Genomic DNA, 23,263 nt, shown 5'->3' with positions numbered 1-23,263 from the left:
TTTCAAATACTGTCCTTAGTGTCCATTATAAAATATTGTACTAATATATTTTCAAATATTTACTTTTTCCATGATGGTATTTTGGTAATTTTATGAAACAGAAATTGAATTTAGTTGTTTGAAAAAGACGTGTAAATATAAATAACTACCGTGATAGTAATAAATTTAATTATAGTTTAGGTTGTCGATAGTCGGAATTGAACTTCTTGCTGTCTTCATTTATTACGTGGAAGGAGCGGGGCAACGAAGGGCAAACAAGGAAAAGGATAAAAGGGTAAATAGAGACAGGGAGCCCTGAGTTCTCTGGGTGATAACATGTGACTGATGTCATCGGTGAGCAGAGGAGGGACTCATCAAACAAAGACTCCAGTTGAAGACGTGGCGGCACGTGCCTGGCTTCGACTTCCCATGCCCTGTTTTCACTTTCTTTTCAGAATACTGCTAACTAATAATAATAATATATTAGATATATATTTTTTAACTTCCCCATGCTTCACTGCTGCCTGCTTCTCTCCCTTCACGCTGTCTTTGACTCGAGTGAGTCTGACTTTTTCTAGTTTTCTCTTCCTCTAGGCAAGCCACGGGGGGATTCAGGATTTATGGCCCAACTTGTTCTGCACGTTGCCAAGTTACTTATTTCTCAGGTGATAATTCATAGTCCATTTAGAAATTTATTTATATAATTTGTACTTCTTTGTTCAAGTTTGTGCCTTTGCTTTTGGTATAATTTCAAGATTTGTTGCAAAAGAAAAAAAAAAGTTTAAAATAAATAAGCTTTATAATCGTAGTTTATAGATCTGAAAATCGGAAAAATTCAAAATATGAAGTTTGTTTCGTGGTAGGGTCTGTTAAAATTGGGCTATGTGAATGGGCCAACTTATTTTGCCCTTTCGGACTTTCTTACCAAGTAAGTATTGGGCCTCAAAATCATTTTATATGATTTTCCTGATTTAGGCCCTAATTTAACATTAAGGTCGTGATTGAAAAAAATTGGATAGAGAAAAATGCTGTACAGAATATTTGAATATTTGACATTATTATAATAAAACGCTGTAGAGAATTAAACTGTTTGAAAAAAAAAATACAATGTAGATGAGTAGTGTACAATTTTTTTAAAATTTTTTTTCTAAATGATTGAAATTGCTTTAAACGAACTATATTCTCACTATACTTTTATTTATTTTAAATGCATTAATTTTTTATTTTAAATTAAAAATATTTGAATAATTAAAAAATATCACTTTGAAATTCATAAAAAGTAAAAGGTGTATTTTGATGATTTGATACTTAAAAAAGTGTTTATTAATCACAAAAATACGAAAGCACATGTCTGTTGCAATTACTCAAAAAAAAATTTGATAACAAACATTTTTTAAACCAAACCAATATACTTTTAGTATTATTTTGGAGCCAAAATCACTTATTGGTACCTAAATGCTATTAGAAGAAAAAAAAATCCTGTATGTATTTGTTACAAAGGAATTTAAATTATACATGTTATAAAGGTATATGATATAATATATATATATGTCAAATTCTATTTGTAATTTAATTTTGACTAATTAATAGTATTTTAATTATGAGCATTTTAAAAAATAGTATTTAAAGATAAGATGTTTTTAAAAATAATCCTCTTTATAATTTTAACTATTTTTAGCTAAGTTGGATAAAATTACCCTTAATGAAATTACACGCTATTATATTACAAGTCATGTAAAAAAACTTACGACAAGCCATAATTAGCGTGTTACACGCTATATATAAAAATATGTGACACGTCATGTACAAAAACCTATGACAAGTCATGATTAGCGTGTTATACACTATGTATACAAATATGTGACATGCCATGTACAAAAATCAATAACCAGCCATGGTTAGCATGTTATACGCTATGTACAAAAATATGTGACAAATCATGGTTAATTTGTTACATGACGTGTACAAATATATGTGACAAGTCATGTACAAAAACATGTGATAAACTATGATTAGTTTGTTACACGTCATGTAAAAAAACTTGTAACAAACCATGATTAACGTGTTACACGCTATGTAAAAAAATATGTGACACGTCATATACAAAAACTTGTGACAAACCATAGTTAGCGTGTTACATGCTATGTACAAAAATATGTGACAAGCTAAATACAAAAACATGTGACAAGCTATGGTGAGCTTGTTACATACTATGTACAAAAATCTGTGATAAACCATGGTTAGGTTGTTACACGTCATGTTGAAAAAAAATACTATTATTAAACGCCATGTAAAAAAATATGTTACACGTCATGGTTTAAAAAGGTTGTTACACGTCATATTGAAAAAAAATATTATTGTTACACGTCATGTTAAAAAAATATTGTTGTTACACGACATATTCAAAAATATTTTATTACACTTTAATGCCTAAAATGTTGTTGTTACTTACGAAACAAAACTTCAAATCCTCTCAACTTTTTTTTTGACAATTTGGCACAGATTAAAGTGTTTTTAACATGTTTTCATAAATCAAAATACAAATATTTTTTACCTAAAACACCTACTATGACTAAAAATAAAAAAAAAATCTTTGAAAACTTAGACTTATAAATTTCAAAATTTTGAGTTTATTGATATTTAAGTCATGAATTGATTCAATTAAAAACTATTTTATACATTTGTGATTATTTTTACCATTTTAGTTTCATCCAAAATACCTAAAAATCGAATTTTTCAAACAATCACCCACCCAAGCATGTCAAAACTATTACTTGGTATCTTGAAAGTATAACAAAGAGAAATTTGAAAACGCTCGAAAGCATAGCAGATGCATGTTGAACAGAGAAATTGATAAAATTTGAGAGACTGTGATGGTGAGAGAGAAATCCGAAACATAAATGGAGAGAAATAGAAAGAAATTGTGATGAATGATTTAATTTATTTGAAATAATTTAAAGAGAATTTTTGTCAAGTTATAACTAAATATGATTAAAAATAATTAAATTTATTTTGATGGTTACTTTTAAAATAACTTTATCAAAAAAATCATTTTTCATAATTTTCTCTTTTAATTAAATATTATAATCTCAATATTATATTACAATTCTAATTAAATAATTTGTAAAATTATTTTAATAAACACTGTGCCAAACGTGCTTTGTGCATAAAAAACGATGTAGCTCGGCTTCTTTCCAGTTTCCCCCCATTCCAACCCTACAAAGCCTAAAACCCACTCAGTCGATTACTGCTTCTTCTTCCTAAAGCCGTTCTCTTCCAACATTGCCATGACCAACACTTTGGCAGCCGCCAACGTCGAACTATCTCGCTGCGTTGCGGCTTCTTCCAGGCCCTCTTTCGATAAACCCACCACTGCAACTCAACCTGCTTTTGGGATAACCCCTTACCGCTGCTTCTCCCAAAGGTATGCACCGCTTTCTTTATCCCCGCAAGGGCGAAATAGCGTTTCTCACAGCCGCATAAATTCGATGTCGAAGAACGATTCTGATGAAGCAGGTGGGCTAACGTATAAGGATGCTGGTGTTGATATAGATGCTGGGTCTGAGCTTGTTAAAAGAATCGCCAAGATGGCACCTGGAATCGGTGGTTTTGGCGGGCTTTACCCTCTCGGTAACATTTTTTTCTAAGCTCTTTTTCTTTGCTATGAAAAAGGAGTCTTTATAAATGAATGTGGGAGTAATGTATTAATTATTTTTAAATTATGAATTTATGATAGAGTTTGTTATTCCTTTTCGACAAAGGCTACCTTTCTTATTGGTTGAAATCCGAAATAGTTAAGCTCATCGATTGGCTGGTTTTGGTTTAAAATAGGCTTCCCCTTTGGCGTCTTCGATCTCCAAGATTATAATTTTTGTAACTTTTTATGGTTCTGTTGTGTTATTGACGAAGTAGCTTATTAACAATGTGGTATTCTTAGGCAATTATCAATTGCCAGGTTCTGTTGAGGATCTCTTTACTATAATTAAGTTTTGTTAGTGTTTTTTAACTTTAAGAACACGCAAATGAGCAAGTACTGCTATCTTAAATGTTTATAGAACCTATCTACATCTTTTTCTCTATTTAGAAAAATCTGGTAGTTTTTGGGTTCTATTGGTTTTTTTTTTTTTTTTTATAATTGGGGGAGGGGGATTCTAACCCTATTAAGCAGTGTGATCATGCACCAACCAATGAACCAAATGCTCGGGTGCTGGGTTCTATTGGTTTGTTAATAAACTTTTGGTCGAATGGACAGGTGACTCTTACCTTGTTGCTGGAACTGATGGTGTGGGAACCAAACTCAAGCTAGCATTTGAGACTGGAATCCATGAAACTATTGGGATTGATCTTGTAAACTTTGGAAAACTCTGTTATATGCATATATATTAATATTTTCATCCTAATAAACTCATACTGCAGGTTGCAATGAGTGTCAATGACATTGTTACTTCTGGAGCAAAGCCATTATTTTTCCTTGATTATTTTGCAACGAGTCTCCTTGATGTTGGCCTTGCTGAAAAGGTTTAAATTGTTTTGTATACTTCAGTTACTTTGAGCATAAATCACATCTCAGTGGCTAACTGTCATTAGTAATGTTACTTTTCTGTTTTCTTGTTCTTCAGGTTATAAAAGGCATTGTAGATGGTTGTCAACAGTCTGACTGCACTCTGTTGGGTGGAGAGGTACATAATTTAATTTAATTGATATTTAAAAAAATTAAATGTATTATCTAATGAGTGGGATGAATAGTTTCCTGTTGAAATTTGGAAAATTTTTAAGTTCATGGAATTAAATAATGAAGAATTTTGATTTGAAGAACTGTGACTAGCTCTGTAATCATAAGGGCTGGTAACAATGGACAACCATTTGCATCTCAGATATAGCAATTACTGTATGTCAAGCTCACACTTAGACATGAATAGTATTCATAGGAATGACTTTAACCACAAATGGTTGATTTTCTTAATCCTGTATATCTTATTTAATTGATCATAACTTGCCTTTGTGTTGAAGATCATATCTGCAGAATGCATTCGCTGTCATATGTTGAAGCCCTTTCAAGTTTTATGTATGGTTAAAATTGCTATGAACATTTTAAAATTATCTGTATTTCAGACTGCAGAGATGCCAGATTTTTATGCAAAGGGTGAGTACGATCTTAGTGGCTTTGCAGTAGGCATTGTTAAAAAGGATTCAGTTATTGATGGAAAAAACATTGTGGCTGGAGATGTACTGATTGGCCTACCTTCTAGTGGAGTCCATTCAAATGGTTTCTCTCTTGTCAGACGGTTAGCAACTTCTGTAAATGAATGTCCTATTTGTAATTATCTTCAGTTGTAGTGTGAGAGATATGCTATTTGTAATTATCTTCAGTTGTTGTGTGAGAGATATGCTGTTTGTAATTATCTTCAGTTGTGGTGTGAGCGATATGGTTGAATCTGTATGCTTCTTTGATCAGTAGCTTTTCCTGTTTTTACAAAAAAAAAAAAAAAGCCCTCTTATTTCTGATTTATGGAATCCTTTTTGTGTACTTATAATCTTTTGCAGGGTTTTGGCTCGAAGTGGCCTGTCTTTAAAAAATCAACTTCCTGGTGCAGCAGTTACATTAGGTGAAGCATTGATGGCACCAACTGTTATATATGTTAAGCAGGTTATAGTCAATCTTTATTTGACATTACGAGTTTGGTTTCCTCATGTCGTGCAGAATTGGCAAGCTAAATCCTTTTTCCCTGTCAACAGGTGCTAGATTTAATTAGCAAGGGAGGGGTGAAGGGAATAGCACACATCACAGGTGGTGGTTTCACAGACAATATACCTCGAGTGTTTCCAAAAGGCCTTGGTGCTGTTATTTATAAGGATTCTTGGGAAGTTCCAGCTGTGTTCAAATGGATACAACAGGTAGAAAGTTTTTCATGGCATGTTCTTAAACCTACATAGAGATTGAGTTATTTTTCTTGCTTTACATTACCAGATAATTTTCTAAAACCTACAACAGTTAATATTCGATTATTTTAAATGATTGCTATTGATTTAGGCTGGAAAAATTGAAGATGCTGAGATGAGGCGGACTTTTAACATGGGCATTGGCATGGTTCTCATTGTGAGTCAGGAGGCATCTCATAGAATACTTGAAGATGGAAATAGTGCTTACAAAGCCTATCGCATTGGTGAAGTTGTGACTGGAGAAGGAGTGAGCTATCACTAGAAAGTGTAGCTTGTGTTGTAACATGTTGTGACATATTTATTTCTCTGTTAATCGGAACGAGATGTGCACTTGAGGCTTTTTGGTTTGTCCCATAGTCCAACTAGTGGACAATGCAAGTTTCATTTGACGCAGTTATTCATAGGTAATATGAGTTTGGATAGACAAGTCGTGTGGAGTTCTCTAAAAAATTCATAAAAGGACTGAATTAAGGTTGGCTCAGCAGGCTCTCCAAAAGTTTTCATACAGTTGTAAATCTGAGACTGCTATAACAAGTCTTTCTTTCTTCAATCATCATAATGATTTATGCTTTTGAGATCTTATATGTTTTTACTGTCATTGTTATATCTACAAAAATTTTCCTTTTCTTGTATTGCAACTCACTTAAATTCAAGCAGTGATTTATGTATATGTAGGTTCACTTTGGTTGTTTTTTGTTTAATGATCATGATTGTGATCATCCTTGTCATTCACTACCTTTGACTTCGAACTAGATTCATGCTGAAAGTCAAGCAAGTATAAGTCTGGAACTTAAAATGCCCTTTTGGAAAAAGAAACCAATTGCAGGACCTTATTTCTAGAACAAAGTATGAAGCAGAAAACAATTAGATGATTTAAAAATTGAACATGACAGAGGCATTTGTTATTCCAAGTTTTCTTCGTCACCATCTCTTCTGCTAGTAGGCAGATTACCGTAATTCTAAGTTTTTAACTGGATCCGTTTTTTCTCAAAATTCTTCTTGTTATTCCTTCCCAAGCCTGCCCTGTCTACCTTGATCTTGCGAGGAGGCAGTGTCTCTCCCACCATTGTCCACTTGCTTTATAGACAAATCTTGGACTTTTCTGGTAATCTTTTGCCATTTATCTTCCATTGCCTTGTTGTTTTCAGTAACTTGAAAGCTAGTTCCATCCATGCCCAAATCATCTTGTATGTTCCTAGGCTGCCTCGCATTAGCTGGCATCCGCTTAGATTGCACTTCAGGGGGTTCAATGCTTTGATTTACCAGAGGCAAACCATGCGAATTCCTGCCATGAAACTTTTCCTTTATTGTGGAAGAATCTGCTTCTGGCTTTTTTCTGTAAACTACAGATTCTCCCAAAACTCTGCCCTTTTGTTGTGCTTCCTTAGCTTGAACTAACCCAGTTATTGTGCTCCTGTTTCCGCACATTTCGGACTCACTCTTCATGTTGTGGGCTTCTCTTCTTTCATGAAATCTGTTCTCTTTTTCAGGCTTAAAATGTTGATATCCGGAGTCTAATGCATTGAGACTGTTAGCCACCCAAGGGTCGTAGGGCAAGCCAGCAACATATTTTGGGGGATGTCTCAGCGGAGGAACAAACAATTCAGGACTCTGAATCTGGGAAGCGAAAAGAACATGTGAAGACACTGGATTTCCTCTGAGCCACACTTTTGGGTCTTGTAGGTTCTGTTTCAGGCATCTACCAGGAGCAGGGTTTGGTTGTTTACTGTTCAAAATAGTTGTTGTAGGTTGAGGGTTGTTTGTTTCTGCAGGTTCTCATTCTGAGATTCATGCCTGTAGGTATTTATGTGTTTGAGAAAATAGTTATTCAAAGCAACAAGAAGGTAAAATGTCCTAAAATCTATCACAAATCGCAGCCATTGTAGTTTGGAAAGAACGAATTCATTAGTTTTGTTCAATATAGAGTGAACATTATTTGGTTCGCTAATGCATTTAAAGGCATTTGAAAATCTAAATGGAAGGGGGATGAAATATCACACCGTCAAGGAGAGAATTGTTCTAGATGGAGGTCTAGTTTTCTCCAGTCAATTCCTTTCTCTTGGAGAACAACTTCTCTGGGCCTTGCGGAGCCGAAAGGGTTTGGTTTCCGCTGTTGTTGAACCTGGGCTTGGTCGCCGCCTGCTCCTGCTGCAGCTTCTTCTTCTTCCTCTTCTTACTCTACTTCGTCCGCCCTTGAAACCACAGACCCACGCGTGCTCTGGATTCCCACCATCTCCCCGGTCGGTTCCCCAACGGCTACGTTTCTGTTTGAAATTCAAAAGTTGGCCAATCAAGTGTTGATGCACTGCAAGTGGGTTTGCATATGGGCCAAATTTGGACCAAAATCTTCGAAAGTAAGCTCAGGCCTGCCAATCCACAGACCCACGTTCTCGATACTATTTAAATAATTAAATTCTTTGTTGTTTATACTGTATAATACTAATAAATCAATAACCTGGATAGGAATTAATAATAATGTAAATCAAGATGATGAATTCTATATGCTTTGTGGTTATTCAAGTGCAAACAACAAAAAAAGGTGGAAGTCACTTTGTGTACATTTTCTGTTCCTCTTGGAACCTTTGATGACACTTTGGTAGAAAACTATTAGACAAAGTTTGCGTGTCAAACCAACTAAAAAAAAAGGGACATCCTTTTGATTTTGGGCAAAAGACAAAGATTGAATTCTAAATTTAAGGCAGAGATTAAAACACTTTATCTCATAAGTCACTTCGTATAATTTTTTCTTCCCCTTTTATGTTGCATATGTTTCTTGTCGTGTTTTCTCTTCACATCATCCTCATTGCGACACATCAGTGGTAACTAATTTTATTCCTTTTTGCCCGATGCACGTGGGAAGGAAAATCACCCATCTCTGAAATTAAAATCGCACCTTTTTTGGGATCTGATATGACTCTGGCCACTAATTAAAGTCTAAATTCGGCATTAAGCAAGGGGAGGAAGAACAAAATAAAGAGTAAAGTTAGTGAATAAAGGAGGAATAATTAGGGGTCATAACTCCTGAGAGATCAATAATTTAGCATCAGCGGGGAATATGCTAGCTTCCTCGAGCAATGGTTACCATCACATCATTTTCTCGTTTGGAAACATTTTTTGATCAAAACAATTTAGTGCTGCTGTCGTTCAAAACTTTAAATATTCGATTAGATTAAATTTTAATTAACATATATTGAAAAACTATTTTCCTCAAATTTTTGAAAGATTTATTTTAATTTACAAATAGAAAAACCATCACATTTAAAAATGTTTGACTGAAAAAAAAAATCAAATTCAAGCAATATTAATAAGATTAGGTAAAATTGATTGGAAGTTAATTGGGAGCATATGCGAAAATATTACTGTGACATGCACAGGGCATTGCAAAGCTAATGACATTTTGTAAATAAATTTTCTTGTACATTTTTCTCATTAAAATAATTGTACTTTGCCCTTTTGAACTTTTTGATTTAAAAAATAAAAATTGGAAGACAGGAGAATAATACAATAATGAAAAGCATTGGGCATCTATATCCTTTCATTCCGCACTCCTCGAAGAAATCTTCACATTGACTAAAGTCTGTGTTTAGAGTACTAAAATCTTAGCGGAACTTAATCCAATATTATAGATAAGATCAATTAAATTTGATTTATCATAATGCGGGCCCATTTGGATTTCCTTTCTCTGGGACAACAGATGTAATCAGTTACTAAGATTCGAGGATAACCCAACGGTTGTGTAAAACCTAGATCAGTAGAATGCGGTGCTGGTAATAAAGATTTACCGTGTAATCTGATCGAAATAAAGTCAACAAATATGAAAAGGAGGTTGGGTTTACTTGTACCTAAACGGTACCCTAAAGGAGAGTTTCAATTCTTGCTAGATTTGTTTTAAAAAAGGTTGAAAAGCTTGGAAAGCGACTGCCAATAAGAGGCAAAAAGAAAAAAAAAAAAAAAACAAAGCAAAAGAAATACACGCTGCTGCTGCTGCTGCTGCTTCTTCTTCTTCTTCTTCTTCTTCAAAGCTTTCCCGCTCGCTCAGAGACATTAATACAAGCACTTTGACCGCAACAAAGACTTTAATAGAAATATTATTCAGAGAGAAGGAAAATGAAGTACGTTTTGGTTACTGGAGGAGTCGTAAGTGGACTCGGCAAAGGCGTCACCGCCAGCAGCATAGGCGTCGTCCTTAAAGCCTGTGGCCTTCGTGTTACTTCCATCAAAATTGGTCTTCTCTTTTTTTTTTCCTCGTTTTACCTTATAATTTTTCTTTCTTCTTTTCTATGGGTTCAGGTTTCTGGGTTGGTTTCTAATCTTTATGCTTTTCGACTAATATTTGACATTTCAGAAATTTGAATCAAACGTTTGATTTATTACAAATTTTCTTTTTTATGTTTAACGAGTATAATCTGCTTTTCTTCAGTGTTTATTATTGCTATTACTTGCTCTTTAGTTCCTAAACTTTTTGTTTTTCGGGGTTTGTTTTCGATTTTTATTTTGACAGCAGTCCTGGTTATGCTTATTCTTTGTTTGTTAATCGTCTTCTTTTTCCTTGTATCTTGCAGATCCTTATCTGAACACGGATGCCGGTACCATGTCTCCTTTTGAACATGGAGAGGTTTTTGTTCTTGATGACGGCGGAGAGGTTTTACTACCCGCCTCCTTTTATTTTTCTCTCTAGCATTCAGTTTTTTGTGCTAACAGTATTTGCCAAAAAATAGAATACCTCAGAGCAATATATTAACTGAGTTGGTTTATGGTGATGTTTGATTGGAAAAGGTTGATTTGGATTTGGGTAATTATGAGCGCTTCCTTGATGCTACTCTTACTAAAGAGAACAACATTACTACTGGAAAGATATATCAGGTAATTCAGTTTAGTCAGAATAGACGCTAATGTATTTGTTCAGCATTCACCTGAGTTCTATAAGTGGTTGAAATTTGAAAATAATCCAGTTTTTGTATTTTCTTATCAGTCCGTCCTTGACAAGGAACGAAGAGGTGATTATCTTGGAAAAACTGTTCAGGTGACACTTCTTGCTTCCAAATTATGTGGCCACTTTTGTTTGCACAAAGAAAGTAAAAATAAATACCTGCCATTTCTTTTTTGAATGGATCCCAGGTTGTCCCACACATCACAGATGCTATTAAGGACTGGATTGAGTCCGTTGCTCTCATTCCTGTGGATGGAAAACAGGGCCATGCAGATGTTTGTGTGATAGAGTTGGGAGGCACTGTTGGTAAGAGCTATGCTTAAAAAAGAGACATTTGATGTGTCAGGAATTCTCTCCCTACCTTTTTTTTTTTTTTGCATTTTTGGGTGAAAGATGAGTGATCCTTTTTTTGGTGGGGGGGGGGGGGGGTGTGTTTTCTTCAGGTGACATTGAATCAATGCCATTCATTGAAGCTTTGCGACAGTTGTCCTTTTCAGTTGGTAAGCCTGCAGTGTTTTCTGTTTAGTCCTGAAATGTAAATGATACTCTGTAGGTTTGTTTTGTTTATCAGTCATTATTTTCCTGCTTAATTGTTAGCCTTGTTGCGATGTGGTGCCTGGTGCTTATTTAGATCGACACGTATGTGGTGCTCCTTAGATTCACATGAAGTCACAGACCTTAAAGTTGTGCCTACAGGAACCTGGATTCCCAAGGAATGTGTCAGCCGAGAAGTTTTGTGGATAATATAATTTGATTAAGTATACAGTGCTATGATTGTGCAACTTGTCCTTTATTCAAATGTACCATACTATTCTGGTCAATAGGTCAAATACTTTGGACAAACATTTGCTGTGTGTTGTGTGTACACACACAAGTTGGTAAATTAAGAGATACAGTTGATCAGGTTTTTGAATGATTGGTAGCCTTTCCCATCCTGTTAAATCCTCAATCTGGTAATAAAATATTTGATTCTGCATCTATAGTATGGCCGGAAGAGACTTTATATCAGTCTATTTGGTATCTTTGGATATGGATCTTCACTCATCATAATAATTTTCATTTTCCTCCTCAGGGAAAGATAACTTCTGCCTCATTCATGTGAGCCTAATACCTGTGCTGGGTGTTGTTGGAGAGCAAGTAATACTCCATAATTTTCCTGTAACATTCTACATGAATTGCAAAGTTCTTTTAGGTCATTGTTTTGGAGCTTATTTTTAAACCAATGTCAGTTAAGTCCCTGAAATATATTAAATGTTGCCACTTTTTATGGTGAAAGTAACTGTCTCTCCCTCCCTCTCTCTCTCTCTCTCTCTCTCTGTGGATGCAGAAAACTAAGCCTACACAGCATAGTGTTCGGGAACTTAGAGCATTAGGCTTGACTCCTCATCTGCTTGCATGTCGCTCTGCTCAGGTGCACCGCTTTGCATGCACTTTCATGCCAGAGATGATTTTGTCTTCACAATAGTTTGGCAAATTGCATCATTTCATTTTAGCTTTCTGGAGCATTATTACCTAGCTCATTATAACACTTATGTGCATTTTTATTAGTTTTTAAATGGATTGGCTTGAATGTAAATAATCATTATCATCTTTTTGGGGTGTGGCATCTTGTTGTGATGGTGCTCTCGACTCGCCATTGTTGTTGTCATTTTTAACTTGGTACTGCACCTAACCTTCATGTCATATAAATATTATGTTGTAAAATTGCAATTCCTCAGCTTTAGCTCTTTGATTTACTTGTGTTTTCTCTTTTTATCTTGCTAAATATCATTTTGACTTCTTTGGTTTCTTGATCTAACTTTTGTCACAAATTTGATGGTATGTGTACCCTTTTGGTCGGTGACTCACAGCCCTTATTGGATAATACAAAAGAGAAACTTACACAATTTTGTCACGTTCCGGTAAATTTGTTGGCAAAATTTGTTTTATTTAATTTGGATTTATGTTTATCATCTTCACTGACAAGCTTATTTATCACATTGTGGTCTCTCACAGGCTGCCAACATTCTAAGTATTCATGATGTTCCCAATATTTGGCATATTCCTCTCTTACTTAGAGTATGTTCCATAGCAGTTCTTCCATATCTCTGGATCTTAAGGATTTCTAGTGTTTTGAACTTTCACATTTTTAACATGCTGTTTTATATTGCCTATTGCTTCAGAATCAAAATGCTCATCATTCAATTCTGAAACAGCTAGATTTACTCAGGTTAGTTTTTGATTCAACATTTCCAACATCTACATCTTAATTTTTTATTGTAGGACAGCTAAATTTGTTATAACAATAAGTTCATCTTTGGCTTAACTATTTGATGCACAATGAGGTCGAGGTAAGCAATATTTTTGTATGCTGCCTAATTAGTTGGTTGTTGGTATTTTCCCCTTACCGCTATCTCTGTGATTTTAGCACTGGGCAAACCTTATGTTTGTTACTGGTTAGCATGTCAGACTGTTGGCATTGAAATTGAGTGGCTGTTAACTACGAAAATTTACCATTAAATTTGGATCAAGGTACCAACTGCTGGAAGGTTTGATAAGTTTAACTAAATGGTTTTAAAGTTCTGTTTCAGCATTGCCACAATTCCAGATTTAGAAGCTTGGAACAGGAGGGCAGAAACTTTTGATAATCTCACTGATTCTGTTAGTACTCTTAATTTAGCTCTAATTGTCCAGTTCAAAATAGAAAAAATACTTTCTCAGTTGTTAAAAAAAAAACATACTATTGTGTGCAGGTGAGGATTGCAATGGTGGGGAAATATGTTGGCCTGGCAGACTCGTATCTATCTGTTGTTAAGGTTTGGTGCTAGTTTAATTTAATGACTTCTAGAGATTCTTAACTTTACCCATACTATCTGTTCTGGAAAAGCTATTCTTCAATGGACACATAATGTTATACAAGACAGGCTTCTGGTGCTATATATTATTATTGTTGTTACATTATAATTCCTTTCATCCTTTTAGAATAAGGTCTATGGTAAAGTTTTCATAAACAATTCTCCAAATGTTTCGTATGCTGGAAGGATTAGCACATAGATCAGTTCAGATAACTCCATATCCAGCGTCTTTGTATCTCTTAATCTAGATCACTTTGGTGAAAGATATATCATATTGTGATTGATTGAAAACAAGTATTCATTATTTGGTGATGCAAAATTATAAGCCTACTAATTGGTTATATGTTTTTTGACTACTGAAATATACTGGCTTGCTGATTTCTGTCTCTGAAGGTAATCATTATTATGTCTACTTCCTTTCATTATATGTATTCTTTTGCTTGTAGGCCCTTTTACATGCCTGCATTGCATGCTCTTTGAAGCCATCGATTGACTGGATTGCAGCTTCAGACCTTGAAGATGATAGTGCCCAATTGGTATTGAACCAGTATCACTTTCGCTTTTACATTTTTTTTTTCAATTTTAAAAATTATCTTGTCTATACATTCTTCTACCTCATGCAGACACCAGAAGCTCATGCTGCTGCATGGAAGACTTTAAGAGTAAGCCTTATATGGTTTTCCCTATTTTTTTATGCCTTAATTTTCTGGCAGTGCCAGATCCTTTACCTGACAACTGGTCTTGGTTTATCACTTCCATGGATTAGTTTCCTGCAAGAATAGGCTAGATTATTAATTATGGTGCTTGAGAGATGAGTGTGTCTGAAATAGAATCATAATTAATTATGGTGCTTGAGAGTTGAGTGTGCCTGAAATTGAATCATAAATAGAGATTACCAATTGAATATTTTCTCCCTTTTTTTATGGGTGGGGTGGGGTGGGGTTGGGGGGCTGGTTCTTATTGAAATTTGTAATTATCTTTTCTATTTAGGTTACTGGACTGTGTAAGAGTGTTTTGTGCGGCATAGTAAAGGGAATTTGGGATGGAGAGGGCATTGTGGAAATTGAATTCTTTTCTCAAACTGTTTTTTGCAGAATGCTGAATGTGTCATAGTGCCTGGTGGATTTGGAGATCGTGGTATAAGGGGAATGATATTGGCTGCAAAATATGCTAGAGAGAATAATGTTCCTTATCTTGGCATTTGCTTGGGCATGCAGATCTCCGTCATTGAGTATGCCAGATCTGTAAGTGACTTTTCTTTCAAATACAATGTTTTATTTTCCAAATGACTAAACCTTTTCTAGTTATTTGTTCCAGGTTCTTGGTCTTGAAAGGGCAAATAGTACGGAGTTTGATGAGCAGACACCTGATCCTGTTGTGATTTTTATGCCTGAAGTATACATTGCATCTTGCTCATTTTACGTTTCCATACATCTGCCTCATGCATGCTGGACTATATTATCTTCTATTTGATGTGTCAGGGCTCAAGAACGCATATGGGAAGCACAATGAGACTAGGATCTCGAAGAACACTATTCCAGACCCCTGATTGTCTTACTTCTAAATTGTATGTTATTTATCTATTAGTTTGTTTAATTAAAATTTCTTCAAACTCTGCTTCTGCAGAAAAAAGATTGAATACTCAATTCATTTGTTTTCTATTTGTGCTATGGATGCTTATACCACGTGACCTCTGGATGACAAGTTTTATGTGCCCCCTGGTAGTTTACAAGGGTAGAAGGCTTCATATTATCATTTCAGATGGTATTGCTTCCCATGGGTTGTGGCTTTATATTAACTAGATGTTGATGGGTAAAATAAGCATGTTTTTATGTACCAAAAATAAAAGCACTATTTTTTGTGTCCATTGGGTGATGCTGCTGCCAAATAGTCTATAAATTGTAGCTTGACAAAATTAATGCTGGTGTTTAAATTTAATAATATTATTGAACAAATTTAAAGATATCTATGTATGTTTTGATTGGCGTGCATGGTAATTCTTGTTTATTTCACTTGCTAGGTACTGCAATCCACAGTATGTAGATGAACGGCATCGGCATAGATATGAGGTTGGTCAAGTTGATTCAACTGGAAAAGAGTAGAAAAAAATGGATCTACCAGCATAACTTATATGATATTCCATGATATGATTTATTTCGTTTTTACATGACTCTGTTGTAGGTAAACCCGGATGTCATTGGGGTTCTTGAACAAGCTGGGCTGAAATTTGTTGGGAAGGATGAAACTGGGAAAAGGATGGAGGTGGGTTTTTTTCATGTGTCTTTTTTTCCCCTTGTTGAAGTTTTGCTTTTTATGTGTGTGTGCTGTGTAGCCATCTGTTGGATTCAAATTCTCTCCTTACCAGTCTTTGAACTAAATAGGGTCAAGTTATATTGGTGCTTGCATATATTGAAGTTAATTTCTTTTCTTCTGTTTTGCAGGTTCTGGAGCTTCCAGGTCATCCATTTTATGTAGGAGTGCAGTTTCATCCAGAATTTAAATCGCGGCCAGGGAAGCCCTCGGCTCCATTTTTAGGTACTTACAGTTCACAAGCAAATCCAGAGCTTATGTATTAAACTTGACGGGCACATTAGTGTTACATTATTTCCAACTACATTTAAAGTGCATATTTTGTCATTAATAGCTTTAAAAAAAGGAAAATGATGTGAAAAGGACTATGTCGTTGAGTTGTATCCAACTGGGAAGGTCATGGTCCCATATAGGGCAGAGTGAAAGATGCATTAATATGTGACCATGTAAAATAGAGCTGCTGTCATTTGTCTGAATTTCACTGATCCAAGTAAATTAATCCTTCTAAAATGGAGAGTCCTCATGCTATGTCCTTATGAATATGATGGAATATGAATAAAGTCCACATACTTGATCGACATAGAGTCCACACCCTGTAAGCAAATAGTTGATAAATTTGGATTATTCAACTTATATCTTCTTTCACTGAAACAACAATAACATTATGTGTTTTGTCATTATAGGTCTTATATTATCTGCAAGAGGACAATTGGAAGCATATCTTGGCAGGCATCAAAATGGAAGTTGATTTTACAAGTTATACTGATTACATCGCATCTGATTTACAAGGTAATCTTCTTTCTGAAAATTAAATATGTGAAGAAATTCCTTGGGTAGAACAAATTGTTACCTGGCTTTAGAGACTAGAATTTATGCTTGGTACTTTGGGCATGTTAGGTCAACTGTATTTTGTACCATTGTTAGCACGTCTCCTTTTACTTTTACATAATTACATATGTACACATTGCGTGGGGAAGGTTTTATGAGGAAACTGTCTAATTACTCTCGTGGACCAACTGGTAAAAGGGAAAGGTATTTTCCAATACCTCGGTCAACTTGACATGGTCTAGCACAGCGCACCATTGTATCTAATGATATGTTGAGGTGTCACTATTTGGCAGTGTTAGGCCACTGGCATACAGCCTTTGCCGGTGGTTTGGTTAGTGTAGGGTACAATCAGATACAACTTTCAATTATTCTTTTTTGTTTTCTGAACTGACACCTAGCTCCGTACTTATGTTTGCAGGAGAAAATTGATATTATTTGAGGTCTTATGCTATAGATATACGCAAGGAGGTTCTTCAAGTGGATCCTTATTGCAATGCACATATTATGGTCATTCAGTTCTTACCCGACTCATTCTTTCCCATCTGCCTTGATCTAAAAGGATAATCGAGTTCTTGGTGCATTTGACCTGATATTCACAGGGCAAATCTTCAGAATTGGTTCCAGACAATTGTAGCAATGTGTGAAAGTTACAACATTCTTGACTGATTTGAGGGATTTCCGTTTAATTGTGCAAGTTTTTTTTTTTTTTTTTTGTTTTGAATTTCAGAACTTATTTTCTTCATGTTGATAGGCATGTAGCTCTTTCAGCAACAGGTTAAAAATAAAATCCTTTTTTTCATGGATATGTAGGGGTGAGGAAAGACAGATGTAATCTCTTCCGAATTGTCATGTCGTTTCATGTAATTCTTCCATCAATGATAACAAGTATTTTTTTACCTCAACATATTTGCTCGCTCAAAGGGATACTTTGGTTGGCAATAGTCTTTGCCCTCCAGTTATTCTCATGATGAACATCTCATCACGATTGATTTTAACCTTTGATAACAACTTCACAGAACTAAATTATTAACGTTTGTTTGATTTTACGAATCAAATTGCTGCGTAGATGTGTCAGCCCAATGAATCCCGCTTTGCCAAAGGCCTGCCATTCGCTTCACGAGTTGGGAACTAATTAAGATAAAAATTATACTATTAAACGATTTTACTCTCTTCCCCAAGTTAATTTGAATTATGAGGAATGGTGCTCCAAAAATTACTAATGTAATTAGTCTCTCCAAAAGCAAGACTCTTGTTGTATGCATGATGCTTTTTAGTGTCTTTTCCTGACTTTGCTAACCTCGCATCCAAATTTTATTTTGGTTCAAAGCAAAAATTATACCCACTTGCCTAGTTGCTATCATTACACAAGATTATACCTTAATTTTGAGTGGCTAATGCCAGTTGAATGAATTACCATTTACTACTACTATTGTGCCTTTGACATTGCTGATTCTTAATTTTCTTTCTCTGCAATGCAAAATCGTAATAATAATAAAAACTCTCTCAAATTGAGAAAGTATATGAGATGTTTCAGTTCTTATTGATGAAATTGTAAACACTCGAATCCTCGTTATTTACAAGAATAACAAAAAGCCGCAGTGCCTCTCTTGTAAATGAATTATCTGTAAAAGCCGCAAACTGAACGCACTAAAAGGAGCAAGAGGGTGTAGAATATGCAAAATGAACTTAGAAGGATGCAGATTTCCCAAGAGCACAAGATTCAACTTGCGCCTCTGTTAAGCATTTCAGTGTATTCCAAATAAGAGATCTGCCTTTGCAACTTCATTTGCTCATAAAACTTGGCAATGAACTTCTCCGCCTTTGAATCAATCCCCTCTTCCTCTAATGAATATGGACTCTTCTCATCACAACCCTCATATCCACACTCCTCTTCTCCTTGTTCTTCCTCATCAGAACTGCTTGAGTAACTCTTTCTTCCACTCTCATAGCCGCAAACTCCATCATATTCATCCATTCCGAAATCGTAATCGAAATCCACTGCCTCGGCGCTAATGCAAGGAAGAAGGAACCGCATGGAAGAAGGACGGTGCATCTTGACGTTGAAAAAGGGGGTCTCGTCGAAGGAAAGCTCGCGCTCCTTGTAATGGATTTGGTCACGAGGAGCGGTTGTATGTCCAAGGCCTTTGAGGAACTTAGGCACCAACCGTAACTCCATCATAAGCCGTCTCTTGAACACCCCACCTTTTCTTGTCCATAACAATGCTAGACGCAGGAGACTCCATGCTCTTTGAGAAACATTACTATTCTTCTTCGGCATTTTTCTTGTCTTAATTCGCAGAAAAAGAAGTTCAAAATAATACAAAAGAAAAAAATCACAGTAGAGTCGAGTGAGCAGCAGAAAACTTGGGTACGAGAAAACGCCGGAAAAGCTTTTCTTTGGGTGCTGAAATAAGATGTTGTTTGGATGCTAAGAACTTTGTTTTGCTGTTGAGATTTTGAGATGTTCAGGTTGCTGATGAGCCAAGACAACTAATGGGTTGCTTATTTATATGTAATTATGCGTGAGCGTTTAATACGCGGACAGAGAGAGAAAGAGAGAGGGAAGAAAACAGTTTGGTTTTCTTTTGTTTTGTTTTGGTGAGAAATGTGAACACGGGGCGGTGGAACCTCGTGGGAAACACGGTTGTACGCGAGACAAATCTAGCTGTCGCCGTTTTTGTATCCAAATCTAACCCAATCTTGTTTCGTTTATTACGCTTTGGAGCAGCAGCAGCACAAAATGTGCCTTTTGTGCCTTCATTTTTAATTTTCGACAAATTGAAGTTGCACGGATTTGCTGCTCTTTTAGTTTATTTGCAACTTGCAAAATTACTCCATTTTAATGAAACGAAAATACATCTTACTAAATCAAATTTCAGTTAAATCTTCAAATTGTAAAGGTTATATAGAAATTAAGCCAATTAATATATCATGACTGAAATAAATATTTCTGCTACTAGCAATTACTACATGTATGAAAGGTTATTGTTGTCAAACGGGAATCCTGACGTCAATTTTTGTTCGTTGAAAAAATATTAAAGAAAAGAGTGAAGCAAATGATTGCAGAGTGGGCCCTCCTTTTGGGTGTCGTTAGCAGGACACGGTTTTAGTTGTGTTTTTGTTTAGCTTTCACTTGAGAATTAAGAAACAGAACTCCCCAGAAAATGTTGAGGACTTTTCGCGCGAGGTAAACGCTAACCGTATTGTTTGTACTTCTGAACAAAGAAACAGAATCCTATGCTCAACGGTGGGTGGAGATCTTAACTTATTTGAACACGATTCATAAATACATACCATTGAGTGCTAAACCGTGTTCCCAGGAAGCTGTACCAATCATATGATTAATTTCATATTTATTTAGTATTTTAATTAACAAATCAAAATGTGAGAATCTTCCTATAATATACTTGAAATTAATTATCACGATTTTTCTCTCCGAAATCAGCGAAATTTAACTATTTTCAAAGCCCAAAAAGTTGACAAGCTCAAGTCAATGAAATCAATTCAAGAATGTATAGAGAAGCCAATGTGGTAGATCAATGTTAATTGCTTGGATGCCGCTCAGATATGATGATCCTCTGTTTCGAAATTTGGCATTTGGTTTTCAGCCTATTCAGATTTGCAAGATTCCAACCACATTGCACAAGTTCACGGTTGACGGTTTGCTTTCTTCTTAATTTGGCATCCTAGTTCAGAATCAGTGATGAATCATTACTTAAATCACAGTCTAAACGGGCAAATTCAAAACCAAAATTGCAGAGTCCATGTCCGTTTTTGGAAGTTATTGTATTCTTTAGACAATTAAACTCAAGCTAAAAATCTTGGTTTGATTTAAGATGACAGCTCGCTAGCTCTAAAGCGCCATAAATTTTGTACTTTCTTGGAAGTTTAATGTGTGAATCGGTCAGACGCAAGTGCTCAAAATTGTCATCATCCGAAAACTTGCTGTCAAGGGTGTCTAAATAAAACGCCGGTTTTGAAAACTCTGGCAAGTAGTTTCTTGCTGCGGTTAATGTAATTCCACAGACAGGATCAGTGGTCCGAGCCATCAAAAAGGCAACGAGTAGGAGTGAGCGTGCACTTCCGTTTGAGCCGAAAAGCAAAGCTAATTCTCACCAAGAAAAAAGTAAAAACCAAAGGTTTACTTAACAAAAACAAGACATAAAGTCTATAACTTGTACAACTGCAGTGCCACCTGTTTCAAACTGTGCGGTCCCACTTTACAACTTGTCAAATATCAAAACAATTGAATGCCAGAAGTGCACTAATCTTTGAACGAGGAAAGTTCCTGGAATACTGTTTCAAAATTTCAAACTCAGCAAGTTCCAGCCTCTGTCTTGATTGAACATTGGAGTGCAAATTAAGTACTGTATCGGAGAAGAAAAACAAATAGGCAGAGCTGAACAAGTTAACGGCATGAATTGACTTAAGTAACCAGCTGGCCAACTCCTCTTTTGTTCTTTTCTCATTCCACCAATCAAATGCAATGCTGAAATCGTATTCAATATAAGTTTACATGAAGATTCATTGAATATAAGCTCTAATTACCCATTAAATGACAACGAAAAAGTACTAAGTTAACAAGCAATTGGCTTCCATAAACAGCTACAAAGACGTTTTCAATTATATTTTTTGTATTCACGCAATTGATATCTAGATGCTAGCCTAGTAAATAACCTACTACTTCCCCTCCCGTTTACAATTTATGAGAGTGGACTTTTAACCTCGGGGTTCATATGAGAGTGGCTGACTTTGGATTTTCACCTTAAAATAATGATATTAAGCTTAGGTCAATTATTTTTTGTTTTCAACTCTATAGGTTGGGATCTCCCTAACTTATTAGTAAATGAGAAAGTGGGATGGTTGAAAATAAGGAATTGGGGATGAATATTAATTAATTAGACCGCTAGCAAGAAAGCTTCTATCAATAATTGTGAAAAGTTGGCTTAGATTGACCCGTTTACATAGACATAAATTGGTGCTAGGCCTAGCTGGTGGTCGTGTATGGGATTTGTAATGATGCAATATCAATATATGTAGTGCCTAACACAACACATATTTGTTAAACATATGGCATTCAATCATCAATCTTTTTTAATTTCTCATGCGAAAATTATGTTTCGATAAAGACTTTTTTCTCTTGTGCCACCATGTCTTGCGCTGCAAGATGCCTCCTAAGTAATGTTAACTTGTCTTTGTAAACTTTCTAATTTTGGAATGCAAAATTGTAGTTCTTATGTATAAGTAATATATATTACTACGGACAACAAAAAAAATAAAATAAAAGTCATATATCAAGCAATCCACATCAAATAATTAATGACTAAAACCAGAAAGAGAATCTAAATATATTGATAAATTCACCGTCTAATTAATCATAAAATATAAAAAATTTCTATTTAAAAACAAACAAATTAGCAATCTACTTTTTCTTTAGCATTCCGAAAATAGTTCAAATAATTAACCAGATATCATTTTCTTCGACCTAAAAAAAATGCATTCTTCTCTTCGCACGAAAATATGAAGGGAAAACACGATTGCTTTGAAGAAAGAGGAGCCAAAAACAATTAAGCGCGCCTAGTAAACATGTACGGATCTTCAATTCGTGAACGATGAACAATGATTAGATGGTTTTGATTATTTTGTAACTAAATCTTAAGACATCATTGTGGGACCACATAGAAAATCTTAAGGGGAAATTAAAATTCGGCGGACCCCACACCCCATGGCCCACATCGCTGTGAAATGTTACTATAATATATTGATGGACTGGGCCATGCTGGATTCATGGACGCATGTTTTCGGGGTCATTCTCCAGCGATTTAAGGCTTGTTTCGGTTTGGTTTTTTGTATGATACATTGCAAGCTGTTGGGAATTGAGACAGAATGCGGAAGAGAGAGGACGGAGTCAATCTAATTATAGAAAAATTGGGACACTCAAATAAATGCGAGCCGTCAGATTAATTTCTGCTTCAAGAAACAATAAGCCCAACCGATTCCTATGCCTGAAACAACGCTCTCGCGATGTCCCTTCGACGCTTCTACATGGTCATATGATTTGCTTCTTATTACGCTTCCGCCACCTCTACGCATAGATATATTATCTTGCTCCCCTGTCCAAACTCAGAGACTGTTAGCCTTCTACACAGATAGCTAGCATGCATTGTGTCCAAAGCAAGTATAATTTTTAGTTAATTTAATTAAAATTACAAACTTCTTACCAGAATGTATAATATATAGAATTTATTAAGTTGTAAAATTAACTATATTGCATTAATTATTGAATTTGGGTTGGAACACCAAAGTGGGTGCTCTCTTCTTTTAAAATGTAATTAAAATGAGTTTGAGTTTTATCAAGTTTGATAATACTTTTCCTTACGTTCTTCTTCCATTGAAAATTTGTACTTTTAAAAACATTTTTTCAACTTCACTCCTATATATC

The 23,263-nt window shown here is 35.2% G+C and overlaps 3 protein-coding genes and 1 pseudogene across 3 annotated transcripts; 2 read left to right on the top strand and 2 right to left on the bottom strand.

Moving 5' to 3' along the window:
• Positions 1 to 3,143: 3,143 nt before the first annotated feature.
• PUR5 (phosphoribosylformylglycinamidine cyclo-ligase, chloroplast / phosphoribosyl-aminoimidazole synthetase / AIR synthase (PUR5)) lies at positions 3,144 to 6,472 on the top strand. Its single transcript, XM_018121779.2, has 8 exons — positions 3,144 to 3,609; positions 4,232 to 4,326; positions 4,396 to 4,497; positions 4,599 to 4,658; positions 5,092 to 5,264; positions 5,524 to 5,626; positions 5,716 to 5,874; positions 6,011 to 6,472. The coding sequence occupies exons 1-8, from the start codon at positions 3,267 to 3,269 to the stop codon at positions 6,179 to 6,181; spliced, it is 1,206 nt and encodes a 401-aa protein (XP_017977268.2). The 5' UTR covers positions 3,144 to 3,266; the 3' UTR covers positions 6,182 to 6,472.
• Positions 6,473 to 6,724: 252 nt separating this feature from the next.
• LOC148764791 (uncharacterized) lies at positions 6,725 to 8,792 on the bottom strand (annotated as a pseudogene).
• Positions 8,793 to 9,746: 954 nt separating this feature from the next.
• LOC18613661 (CTP synthase family protein) lies at positions 9,747 to 17,723 on the top strand. The gene is made up of 23 exons (XM_007050999.3): positions 9,747 to 10,144; positions 10,482 to 10,561; positions 10,696 to 10,782; positions 10,892 to 10,942; positions 11,038 to 11,155; positions 11,293 to 11,349; positions 11,922 to 11,986; positions 12,177 to 12,260; positions 12,700 to 12,750; positions 12,845 to 12,907; positions 13,012 to 13,058; positions 13,420 to 13,489; positions 13,582 to 13,644; positions 14,130 to 14,219; positions 14,307 to 14,345; positions 14,778 to 14,927; positions 15,001 to 15,078; positions 15,165 to 15,250; positions 15,704 to 15,752; positions 15,865 to 15,945; positions 16,125 to 16,218; positions 16,677 to 16,782; positions 17,240 to 17,723. Exons 1-22 carry the CDS (start codon positions 10,027 to 10,029, stop codon positions 16,739 to 16,741), a joined length of 1,686 nt encoding a protein of 561 aa, XP_007051061.3. The 5' UTR covers positions 9,747 to 10,026; the 3' UTR covers positions 16,742 to 16,782; positions 17,240 to 17,723.
• Positions 17,724 to 18,307: 584 nt separating this feature from the next.
• Positions 18,308 to 19,311, bottom strand: LOC18613660 (uncharacterized). The gene has a single exon (XM_007050998.3). It carries the CDS (start codon positions 19,097 to 19,099, stop codon positions 18,542 to 18,544), a length of 558 nt encoding a protein of 185 aa, XP_007051060.1. The 5' UTR covers positions 19,100 to 19,311; the 3' UTR covers positions 18,308 to 18,541.
• Positions 19,312 to 23,263: the final 3,952 nt, after the last annotated feature.

The sequence above is a fragment of the Theobroma cacao genome, chromosome 1 (assembly GCF_053813885.1).
Source record: "Theobroma cacao isolate CCN51 chromosome 1, ASM5381388v1, whole genome shotgun sequence".
Taxonomy (NCBI): Eukaryota; Viridiplantae; Streptophyta; class Magnoliopsida; order Malvales; family Malvaceae; genus Theobroma; species Theobroma cacao.
The sequence above is the reverse complement of the archived record's forward strand: the minus strand, read 5'-3'. Positions and strand labels throughout refer to the sequence as shown.

What these genes read in the sequence shown, in the direction of transcription:
- LOC18613660 (XM_007050998.3), bottom strand. Translation starts at nt 19,099, where the DNA reads ATGCCGAAGAAGAATAGTAATGTTTCTCAAAGAGCATGGAGTCTCCTG.
- LOC18613661 (XM_007050999.3), top strand. Translation starts at nt 10,027, where the DNA reads ATGAAGTACGTTTTGGTTACTGGAGGAGTCGTAAGTGGACTCGGCAAA. An exon ending in CGTATCTATCTGTTGTTAAG is followed by an intron (nt 13,645 to 14,129) that starts GTTTGGTGCTAG and finishes TTTTGCTTGTAG; the next exon opens with GCCCTTTTACATGCCTGCAT. An exon ending in AAACTGGGAAAAGGATGGAG is followed by an intron (nt 15,946 to 16,124) that starts GTGGGTTTTTTT and finishes TCTGTTTTGCAG; the next exon opens with GTTCTGGAGCTTCCAGGTCA.
- PUR5 (XM_018121779.2), top strand. Translation starts at nt 3,267, where the DNA reads ATGACCAACACTTTGGCAGCCGCCAACGTCGAACTATCTCGCTGCGTT. An exon ending in TGGCGGGCTTTACCCTCTCG is followed by an intron (nt 3,610 to 4,231) that starts GTAACATTTTTT and finishes TCGAATGGACAG; the next exon opens with GTGACTCTTACCTTGTTGCT. An exon ending in GGTTTCTCTCTTGTCAGACG is followed by an intron (nt 5,265 to 5,523) that starts GTTAGCAACTTC and finishes AATCTTTTGCAG; the next exon opens with GGTTTTGGCTCGAAGTGGCC.